The 12,670-nt window shown below is 39.7% G+C and overlaps 1 protein-coding gene across 1 annotated transcript in view; it reads left to right on the top strand.

Moving 5' to 3' along the window:
- Positions 1-12,670, top strand: part of LOC124721945 (pyruvate dehydrogenase (acetyl-transferring) kinase, mitochondrial) — a 377,601-nt gene that overhangs the window by 281,735 nt on the left and 83,196 nt on the right. The window contains exon 3 of the mRNA XM_047247108.1: positions 8,716-8,900. Within this exon, the coding sequence (XP_047103064.1) occupies positions 8,716-8,900 (185 nt within the window). The remainder of the gene's footprint in view (positions 1-8,715; positions 8,901-12,670) is intronic.

The raw sequence follows: 12,670 nt of genomic DNA, 5'->3' as shown, positions 1-12,670 counted from the left end.
AGTTCGATTAAGTAGTGCGTAAGCCTAGGGACCGATGACCTCAGAAGCATGGTCCCATAGCCCTTACCACAAATTTCCAAATTTGTTTTGCTTTTGTTGATGTACATCTTCTAACTTCCTTTCAAGACTCTGTCCATTCCATTCAATGGCTCTTCGAAGTCCTTTGTTGTCTCTGAGAGATTACAGTGTCATAGGCAAACTTCAAAGTTTTTATTTTTTCCAGCCGGTGTGGCCGAGCGGTTCTAGGAGTCTGGAACCGCCCGACCGCTACGGACGCAGGCTCGAATCCTGCCTCGGTCATGGCTGTGTGTGATGTCCATAAGTTAGTTAGGTTTAAGTAGTTCTAAGTTCTAGGGGACTGATGACCTCAGATGTTAAGTCTCATAGTGCTCAGAGCCATTTGAACCGTTTTTTTTTTATTTCTTCTCCCTGGACTTTAATTCCTACTACAAATTTTTCTTTGGCTTCCTTTACTGCGTGCGCCATGTACAGATCGAATAACATACGCGATAGGCTACAAACCTGTCTCGCTACCTTCTCAACCACTGCTTCCCTTGCATGCCCCTCGAGTCTTACAACTACCACCTTGTTTCTGTACAAGTTGTAAACAGCCATTCACTTCACTCCCTGTAGTTTGCCCCCTCCCCCGCCCCCCCCCCCCCCCCCCCCGCTGTCTTCAGAGTATTCCAATCAACATTGTCAAAAGCTTGTAGAACTGCTATAAACGTACGTTTGCCTTTACTTAACCTATCTCCTAAAAGAAGTCGTAGGGTTAGTATTACCTCGCGTGTTCCTACATTTCTCTAGAATCCAAACTGAAAGAATTCGTGTTACTATTTTGCAACCACAACTTATTAAACTGAGCGTTAGGTAATATTCACACCTGTCACCGCCTGCTTTCTTTGGAACTGGAATTACTATATTCTTCATGAAATCTGAGGGTATTTCGCCTGTATCATATATCAGGCAAACCAGATTGAAGAGTTTTGTCGTGGTTTTCTCTCCCAATGCTATCAGTAGTTCTAACGATAATAACCTGTGCTTTTTTCCGATCATCAGGAAAACTTTGCTCCTCCAGAGACGTCCGGTGCACTGCTGCCAGAAGAGAGACACGTCCTTTCACCTATGCTACTTATAATTTTATTGGTATCCCGTCCGGCCCAGTGGACTTCACTCTGTGGAGCGGTTTCAGTTGCTTTTCTATCCATGGTCACTTATTTCGACATAAACCATTTTGTCGTCCGTCCGGTGATGTAAAGGTGATACTACAATGCCGTCTTCCTCTGTGAAATAGTTTTGGAAAAAGACGTTTAGTATTTCCCCCTTCTCTGTGTCATCCCCGGTTTCAGTGCTGTTATGGTGTTGAGTTCTATCTGCAAGGAGTCTTAATACCAATTACATATGATGAGGTCTTAATACCAATTACATATGGTGAGCTATTCAGTAATTTCGTATTTTGTTCACGGAACGATTCTGCGGAACTGTATCTAATGCGCTCCTGAAGTCAAAGAACACAGCATCAACTTTGGTGCCGTTGCCTATTGTATGCTCGGGGATCACATGGACCAGCGATCTTTGACTATAGTATTTAGCGAATCGCCTCTGAGATAGATCATGTCATGTAAATGGATAGATGGAAGGTATAAAAGAAAACAGTCAGGCAACGTAATACAAACTGTTGTGTTCAGAGAAGTGAGGTGTTTCGGTTCGCTTATGCTGGAAAACAGCAATTGCTCTGCAGAAGTGAGTGCTTGCAGAATGCATCGAAGACCTATCCTCGAACGAAGTACAAATGCAATACATCATTATCAGCTCTCGCGCAGAATACTGCGACTAATTTCCCTGCCACAAAATTTAAGAAACGAGTCTATATAAAAATCGTCATCGCCGTGTGTGTCCGTAGAACTGTCTGTTAGAATAAAGTTAATGCCGGAGTTAGTTATGCTGCTGTAGCTGCAGCCACTAACAGTGATAGTAGCAATAATAGTAATAATAATGATAATAATAATAATAAATCCTGTGGAGGCCCGGGAAAAGAATAGGCCTCCGGTATGTTCTGCCAGTCGTAAAAGGCGACGAAAAGAACAAACCACTAATAGGGCTAACCCCCCTTTTAGTGTGATTAGTTGGTTCAGGACAGAACTAATGAAGCCTCGGACAAGCGCTGTCATGGTCGGGGACGACGCTTGAACCCTATGCCCGTCAACAATGGTAACGACACTGCTAGCCATACGGCAAATGATTTAAATTCAAATAGAGGTGTTTTGCAGGATATGCTTCCTGCAACCACTCTAGAAGGAAAACAAAGACAGAGGATGAGATGGTCAGATGAAGTTAACCGACACCTCATGTTCTGTTATTACGAAGCAACAAATTTAGGAACGAACACAATTGGATACAGATCACAAGTATACCCAGCATTTATTACCAGATACCCAGAATTAAAATTTTTAACAGAACAACGACTACCTGATCAGATTCGTGTAATAATCAAAAATAACAGGATACCCCAGGCAGAATTAGAAAACATCAAACAACAAGTACAACAAATACTGGAACAAAATAATGTGCAAACAGAAGACGAAAAAATACAGTAATGGACTCAAACATCCCAGAGCAAACAAACAAAGAACAACACGCGTCAATTAAACAATCAGAGGAAAACGAAATCTTAAGACAGCCACCAGAACAAGCATAAATAGAACACGAAGTGACACACATGTTAGATATAGAAGAAAAATTTCAGTTGACATATATAGAATACAAAGACACAAATACAGACATTAGACCATTCTTGTATAGACCACCAAATAACCCACAAGTCGAAACAACTATAACAACTATCAACACAATCATACACAACAAAATAAATGAAAATACAACTATGGAACAGTTTCAACTACTGGTTTATGTAGGAGCACTCACTACACTAAATATACACACTAGGCAGAGATCAGAACCAACCAACACACAGAAGAAACCCACAAAACCAGCATGACAACACAGGCTACAGATCAGAATAGAAAAACTGAGAAAAGACATCAGACAACTAACACAATTCATAGGAAATGAACTATCAGACAAAAAACGAAAAAGGTTAGGTAAAATCTCACAACAAGAAGCAATAGAGCAATTAGATGAAAAGAAGCAGAAATTACAAGCATTGGCCAAACGACTTAGAAGATACAAAAAAAGTGAAAATAGAAGGAAACAAAACCAAACATTCAACACAAACCAAAAGAAATTTTACCAGACAATAGATAACACACACACATTAAAATAGACAATCCACCAAACATAACAGACATGGAACACTTCTGGAGCAACATATGGTCAAACCCGGTACAACATAACAGACATGCACGGTGGATACAGACAGAAACAGACTCATACAAGATGATACCACAAATGCCTGAAGTGATAATTTTGCAACATGAAGTCACCCGAGCAATTAATTCTATGCACAATTGGAAAGCACCTGGAAATGATAAAATAGCAAATTTCTGGCTAAAGAAGTTCCTCAAAACACACACACACACATCTGACTAAATTATTTAACAATTACATTGCAGACCCATACACAGTCCCTGATACACTTACACAAGGAATAACTTATCTGAAACCTAAAGATCAAGCAGACACAGCAAACCCAGCAAAATATCGCCCCATAACATGCCTACCAACAATATACAAAATATTAACTTCAGTAATTACACAGAAATTAATGACACATACAACACAGAACAAAATTATAAATGAAGAACAAAAAGGCTGCTGCAAAGGAGCACGAGAATGTAAAGAGCAAATGATAATAGATACAGAGGTGACATATCAAGCTAAAACTAAACAAAGGTCGCTGCACTACGCATACATTGATTACCAAAAAGCTTTTGATAGTGTACCCCACTCATGGTTACTACAGATATTGGAAATATACAAAGTAGATCCTAAATTAATACATTTCCTAAACATAATAATAATGAAAAATAAGAAAACCACACTTAATATCCAAACAAATTCGGATACTATCACATCAGAGCCAATACAGATTAAGCGTGGAATATACCAAGGAGACTCATTCAGTCCTTTCTGGTTCTGCCTTGCTCTGAACCCACTATCCAACATGCTAAATAATACAAATTATGGCTATAATATTACTGGAACATACCCACACAAAATCACACATTTGCTATACATGGATGATCTAAAACTACTGGCAGCAACAAATCAACAACTCAACCAATTACTAAAGATAACAGAAGTATTCAGCAATGATATAAATATGGCTTTTGGTACAGACAAATATAAGAAAAATAGCATAGTCAAGGGAAAATACACCAAACAAGAAGATTACATATTGGATAACCACAGCGACTGCATAGAGGCGATGGAAAAAACAGATGCCTATAAATATCTAGGATACAGACAAAAAATAGGAATATATAATACAAATATTAAAGAACTAAAAGAAAAATATAGACAAAGACTAACAAAAATACTGAAAACAGAATTGACAGCAAGAAACAAGACAAAAGCTATAAATACTTATGCTCTACCAATATTGACCTACTCATTTGGAGTAGTGAAATGGAGTAACACAGACCTAGAAGCACTCAATACACTTACACGATCACAATGCCACAAATATAGAATACATCACATACATTCAGCAACATAAAGATTCACATTAAGCAGAAAGGAAGGAGGAAGGGGATTCATCGACATAAAAAACCTACATTATGGACAGGTTGACAATTTAAGAAAATTCTTTCTAGAACGAGCAGAAACTAGCAAAATGCACAAAGCAATCACTCATATAAATACATCGGCTACACCGCTGCTACTTCATAACCACTTCAACAACCCTTTAGATCACACAACATCAACAGATATGAAGAAAGTAAATTGGAAAAAGAAAACACTACATGGCAAGCACCCGTATCATCTAACACAGCCACACATCGATCAAGACGCATCCAACACATGGCTAAGAAAAGGCAATATATACAGTAAAACGGAAGGATTCATGATCACAATACAGGATCAAACAATAAACACCAGATATTACAGCAAGCATATTATTAAAGATCCCAATACCACAACAGATAAATGCAGACTTTGCAAACAACAAATAGAAACAGTACATCACATCAAAAGCGGGTGTGTACAAGACTAGCAAATACAGAATACCCCAGAAGACATGACAATGTAGCAAAAATAATACATCAACAACTTGCCATACAACATAAACTAATAAAACAACACGTTCCCACATACAAGTATGCACCACAAAATGTACTGGAGAACGATGAATACAAATTATACTGGAACAGAACCATTATAACAGATAAAACAACGCCACATAACAAACCTGACATCATACTCACCAATAAAAAGAAGAAATTAACACAACTAATCGAAATATCCATACCCAATACAACAAATATACAAAAGAAAATAGGAGAAAAAATTGAAAAATACATCCAACTGGCTGAGGAAGTAAAGGACATGCAGCATCAGGATAAAGTTGACATTATACCAATTATACTTTCAACTACAGGAGTCATACCACGCAATATCCACCAGTACATCAACGCAATACAGCTACTTCCAAACTTGTATATACAACTACAGAAATCCGTAATTATTGATACATGTTCAATTACCCGAAAGTTCCTAAATGCAATGTAACATACACCGTACAGTTAAAAGGAAGACACGCTTGATCAAGGTCCGCGTCACTTTCCATTTTCAACCAGACATAACATCTGAGAAAAGAAAGAAATGATAATGACAATGCTTGTGGCATATATAAAGAGAATTTATAGGTGTAAAAGATAGGTGTTTTGTCTGGAACCGCGCGACCGCTACCATCGCAGGTTATAATCCTGCCTCGGGCATGGATGTGTGTGATGTCCTTAGGTTAGTTAGGTTTAAGTAGTTCTAAGTTCTAGGGGACTGATGACCATACATGTTAAGTCCCATAGTGCTCAGAGCCATTTGAACCATTTTTTTTTGTTTTTTTTTTTTTTTGTTTTTGATAGGTGTCTTATGATACAGCGATTTCTGGGGAAAGGAAAGTTAGGGAGAGATCACCATTTTTATGAATAATGGGAAAAGCGGAAGATGTCGTTGGGAAGAAGAATCTGAAAGGTAAATGAGTGTGTACAGGGACAATGGTAATCCTTATTGTTGCTTTAGTAAATGTTATTAACCGATATCTGAAGCTGGGGATGTTATTGAAAAATGGTTCAAATGGCTCTAAGCACTATGGGACTTAACATCTTAGGTCATCAGTCCCCTCGACTTAGAACTAATTAAACATAACTAACCTAAGGACATCACACACACCCTTGCCCGAGGCAGGATTCTAACCTGCGACCGTAGCAGCAGCGCGGTTCCAGACTGAAGCGCCTAGAACCGCTCGGTCACAGCGGCCGGCGGATGTTATTCATTTCTCTAACATAATGCGGGAGGTTATTTCAGAGTGGGGCTCCTGCTACTGAGAAGGACTTCGAGAAAGTAGTTCTGATGGGAATGGGTATTTCTGCCAAGTTGTTCAGATAAGAGCGCTAAGGTCGAGGAGAGATACCGGGCTGTTAAAGGAAAACTCGGGGACTTCACTGGTTCTATTCGAATACATGGTTTTGACGTTTGAGAAAGGATAATTCCCGTATTTCGAAGACATACATTGAGAGAGAATCCTGATAAAAATTCTGCTTTCTTGGAAAAAGATGCGTTTTTCGCTCCTTTCTAAATGCTACAGTAGCGCGTTCTTTCTTTCATATATATAACCTCACTCTGTCAGGTTCTCAGGTTCACTACATTTTTAAGCTGACAAGACCATCAACAAAACAATTTGTTGATAATAAGCCGGATATGTGGGTTACAATGTGTACGCGAAATGGGTGCAATAAAGTGAAGTAGACGACGGCTTTCTGTGTACTGTCGTAATTCAGTTCAAATGTAAGATGCATGCTAACTGTGGTGATAAGCAAATTTAGCATCGCATGCCTATAACGCATCTGTTAAATATAGCCCCGAAACACAATGCTCAAAAAAATAAATATACATCACTTAACGGCTGCAGTTCCCTTGTGGCACGCGCAACAATCAGCGTCGAATTACCAGTTCGTTTTCAATTCCAATTCTATGTACTGAAAGCAATCGGCAATATATGTAAATGTCGAATAACTGACTTTTTTTTCGATATGTTGTGCGTCATGCACATACTGGCATTGCGAACAGTTCCACTGGTAAAGAGAAGGACTCTGAAATACCTGTGGTACACACTTCTAGAATTAGTCTCACCAATAACGACTATGTATGTGGTGAATAAGAAAGAATTTATTTAACGTGCAGTGCGTAATATATCCCAAATTTAAAAGATGCGCAACATTTCATCAACGACACTGCACATTTGTCTCAGCGAGCGTATATGAAAATTAGTTTTATTATCAAACTGTTGTGCAAGAAGCATAGTGTTTCAATTTTAATAAACTTCAGCAATGCAGCTGTACTTCGTTTGCTCCCAATACGTTTGAATAATAAAGCGAAATATCTACACAATTACTCAAACAAAACGGGCTTCCCTTTAACTTACGATCTATTCAGAATTTTACGCGCAATACAAAACTACATGTCGAACGTTGCAGACTAAAAAAAAAAAAAGGTCAGTATCATAACGCTATTACCTCTTACACCAAGAAAAATGAGAGAACTCGTCATTAAACCCTGTATTATTGTTGCATCAATACACACACACACATTTTTCCTACAGTATCCTCATAAATAGCCTTCAGCCAAAGTGAGCTGTAATTACGCTGAGGAAACGCCAAAATAGCAACCGTAGATTTGTCTCGCCTCTAGCGACGTATACAAAGACAGCGGCGCTGCCATCTAGCGTAATACGGTCGCATAATAACTGCATTTATCAGTCTGTTGGATATCTCATAGCAACTGCTGTGACACCACCGTCTCGTTCGCCCCTTCGCCCCTTCGCCGTTTGGTGTTCATTATACCCTAGCTTCTGACCATGTTAAATTCATGGATTTTCCATCAGCCTTCTATTATTCTCATGCAGTACCGTAAGATATTTCCAAAGGTCATAAAGGATAGATATATTACTCACTGGAAAGTGAAAAATGCTTCAGTCGCTCTTCCTTTTTGTCATATGTTGATTTCCATAACAGACTTTCGCTTTACATTCGATGTTCTGGAATTTTCGTGAACATCAACGTCTAGATACGTACTCCAAAAAATGCTATGAATTGTTGTAAAGAAATGCGTTCTTTGAATGTCCCAAAGTTTCAAGTCGTTGTGTTCCATTAGACCAGTTGTTCCTTGCTGAGTTAGGTCTTCTGTCAACAGTGTCTGATTAGCATATTTCGGAATTCGTCTGTAGGATGGTTGACGAATGTGTAGGTGGACACCCTTCCTTGCTAGTCACCTGTCGGCGTCATCTTGTTTATTTTTCAGTAAACTAATAAGTACATTAAACGTATATATTTACCGAAAAGATAACTGCTGTGAGCAGACTAAAAACTAACGTTAATTCATGTATAAACTGCTATTAATGATAGTTTAGAATCTACTCGGGCAACGCATGTTACAGCCGGGAGAGTAGCTCAGAAGTGTCCTAGTAACTTTGTGTGGCTCGGTTTCAGCGGGCGGATTTGTGTTATACTTACAGATGGAGGTTGCATTCTTTTGTAGGTTCTGCCAGGCGCTGATCAAGATTCGAAATAGACATACGGACGTGGTCCAGACGATGGCACAAGGGGTCCTTGAGCTGAAGGAGTCGCACGCGGTGGACCAGGCAACGGAGAACAGCATCCAGTACTTCTTGGACAGGTTCTACATGTCCAGGATCAGCATCCGAATGCTCATAAACCAGCACAGTGAGTCTTCGCATGAAACCTTTCTTTTGTGGTGTGGCCCATTTCTTCTCTGGCAGCTGTAACCGGACGGATTCACATCGACGTCTTCCGCTTCACTTCAGCACTCGTGTCGGAAGACGCGCGTGTCTTTTCTTAAATCCTACTATCCAGTAAGCTAACCATGTTTGCCTATACACTTAATGCTGCGTCTAATATTCGTTGTTTCCCTTAAATTCATTTTCTGATTATCTCCTCATAAACTAGAAACGTATCGTCATCAGATCCTCCTTTAATGCCATAAGAAATGCGTTGTATCTTTGCATTTTCAGTCTTCGCGTAGTCTGCTCAGTAGCACGCTCACTATTTTGTGTCCCATTTTAGAACTTACACATCCGTGCACTTTCTGCTCTATAATGAAACCCCACGCTATTATTCACCGTAACCCAATCTCGCACACAGGAATTTCACTCGAGAACGGGTCGATTCCAGTTTTCACATGTCCTTGCCACAGTTGTGCTGTGCTCTTCGTAGAACGTTTCCTCTAAAGCATGCTACGCAGACGTAGCAGATTTGAATGTGGTCAGCTTCCGTTCATTTTTTAAATTTCTCGTTGATCAGGTGCTCTTCACCCCTGACACTTTTTCATACGATCGTCTTGCACCTCACAGGAAGATTCGAATGACAATGTGTCTCGCATTACAAAAATATAATGGAGATTTTCCGGGAAAATTATTCTAGTCGACTAGTAGATAGATAGTGTCAGCACTTGTTGGGCTAGTTGTCAGTCTTAATGTCTTACTATTAAGGAGTCGCCACAACTCGTGTTCAGAGGGATTTCAAGAGGACGGTAACCCTAATCAGAGCTCAGGCTGTGGACACTCTGTGTTGGATGATTAATAATTAGCAATTTTTTTCATCTACAGAGATACTGAAGCTACTATAGAACAAAACGGGCGAACTACTTTTTAATGGCTTCAGTGGCCCTCGGAAAGATCTCTACGGTGGTACAAAGCTAGGTAGACTGAAATAATTCCCAAAAAAATGCCCGCGATATTGCGATAAAGTCAAAGAAGAATCCTGCTACAGCGTAGTTTACATAAATTGCCACGTAAACAAAGCAAAACTACTCTATGATGATCAACTTGCGCCTCACATGTAACTCATTACCTGGCTGCTTTGAGCAAACATTTCACCACAAACATTAACACGGTTTTTCTTTTTCCAAGAAATGTAGAATGCCATTTAGAAATGCTCCTGACATCATTCAGAAAAGCAACAGTTTCTCCAATATATGCGTACATATAGCATAGATTATTAGACGTACAGAGAACTCGTCCGGCTTTGCGCAATTTCATTTTTCCTTAGTTTCAATATTTCCAGAAGCTCATTACCTATTACGGGTGTCTATATTAAGTGGATCACGGAATACGTATAAATTCGCAATACTTTTACGAACTTTCAGAATGCTGGAATAATTGTAGGTCAGCAACTTCTGTTAATCAGTACAACTAAAAACCAGCCAAAGTTGTGAATTTCACTTTTTTGTATTTACTCGATGATCTGTATGCGCCGTCACTGTTCATTTGCACTTCACGATACCTAATATTTTTAACATGGTTTTTGAATTTTCGGAAATACCATTATGACCATCCGTTACGATGATTTGAAAATGGGTCCCGGTCCGAAACTAGTTATCGATTAAATAAAAACAGTGAAATTGGCATCTTTGGCTGGTTTTTCTTTGTACACATACTTTTGTGTGGGGACTACTATAGAAAGGATAGAATGTGTAAATTTTTATTTCAGATTTATGATGAAAACAGGAAAAAGGGAACCGTTTCCACATCACGCTCAATCCCTCTAACGGGCTACTGGTAGCGCTACTTCCATTAAAATTTTTTCGTGTGTCAGCAAACTATCTCAACACTTAATTCCGTGGAAGAGTGGTGATGTCACAACACACAAAGCAGCTATAAAACACTGTTCTCAGGGGTAAGCTGTAAAAATATAGCACACATTCTTAGACTGAGTGTATTATCTAGTGCAAGAAGAGTAAGGACGCTTTTCCATGTAAGTTCAATAAAGTTCTAAACCGTATGTGCTATATTTATACTGGGAACCGAAAATTTCGGTACGAGTTCACCTGTACTGCTTCAGTTATGAAAGTCATTCTGAACTGTTATACGTACACTAAGTGCTGTTTTCTGACACACACACTCTCGTTCCACAAACTGATTAACACTAGAAAGAATTTTAAAGGTATTTGTGAGTGCGTATACTAATTATAGCCATATTAGGATCAGTGCTGAATGGGAAAAAACTGTATGCAAATAACACCTATCTTCTTTTTTTAATGTTCGCAAATTGTACTGCATGCTTGGAACACTATTACGAGTCTGTCGTAGAAAAAAAAAATATGCTGATTCTGAATGAAACAGCTGTAGCATGAACTGCGTTTCATTTATCAAATGGTTCAAATGGCTCTGAGCACTATGCGACTTAACTTCTGAGGTCATCAGTCGCCTAGAACTTAGAACTAATTAAACCTAACTAACCTAAGGACATCACACACATCCATGCCCGAGGCAGGATTCGAACCTGCGACCCTAGCGGTCGCTCGGTTCCAGACTGCAGCGCCTAGAACCGCACGGCCACTCCGGCCGGCGTTTCATTTATCGAAGCTCGTAGAAGTAGTACAAGTATGTGTAGCGGCATAGATGAACTATTTTATATTTTATCTGTACTGTGTTCGCAATCGTTAAGACACTGGATTTTCGTACAGTTTGTGAGGGACTCAGTTCTCTGTCCGTTTATCCAGTTTATGGTCTGCCGTGACTACTTTATATCGTTTAACATACATGCCGGCATATGTCCTTTGAAAAGTGTAGGATCGAGTTATTTCACCATCCTTGTTCACCTTGACGTAGAGCTTCGACTCTGATTACCTCGTCGTCGACGGGACGTGAAAACCAGACGTTCCTGTTCCTTTCACTTCTTATACCGTGATCGTTATTCGTGCTTTTCCGTCACTCTCTTGAGTCAAATGCGTGCGTTTTCTAGATCCAGGATATACAAATAACTTTAAGAAAATGCTTGTTTTTGATCAGTTTAGCGTGATATCTGAAAGACAATTGAACTTGTCATGTTTCACAGGGCGCTCACAGATGTGAAAGGCTCGACAGGGGCCAGAAGTAGTCCTTTAATCAACCGATGGTCGAACTGCTTTCGGCTGTATCTGACACATTTCGCGTAGCTTTAAATACTCCACTGTTTCCTACGATCGCGTCTATCACTCATTTGTGACTATTTATATACTTTGCTGTCAGGATTGACACTCTTTTTACATGCACAGCTTATGATGGTACAGATATCGATCCTGCACTTGAAGGATCGAATCTACCCTTCGCTACAGCGCAGCAGTTTCACTGACAGGGATGCCCCACAATTTTGGAAGGTACAGATTGACACTTGGAGATCATTTGACGCGAAGGAGTTTCAGTCGAGTCTGAGCAAGCCCGCAGTGCAGATCCCAGGAGTTCGCGCTTGGCAAATCGCGCTTAAAAAAGTGAATTTGTTTTTTGTTCTGCGGAATATTGTCACTAGAGCGGAAGCGTGCTTGCAGAGCACATCCCGAGAGTAAAACAGTGGAATATTTTGTGGAAAGAGTATTGACAATCGCACCAGAGTTAACACTGTGGTGTGCAAGATTTCCACTGCAGTGGACTGCTTTTAATGGTCACTGCTCTGGCGTTTTCAGTCATGAGGGTGAAAATGCATGCAGGGCACAACGT

Source organism: Schistocerca piceifrons, chromosome X, assembly GCF_021461385.2.
Source record: "Schistocerca piceifrons isolate TAMUIC-IGC-003096 chromosome X, iqSchPice1.1, whole genome shotgun sequence".
Taxonomy (NCBI): domain Eukaryota; kingdom Metazoa; phylum Arthropoda; class Insecta; order Orthoptera; family Acrididae; genus Schistocerca; species Schistocerca piceifrons.
This window is presented reverse-complemented; position numbering and strand designations above follow the sequence as displayed.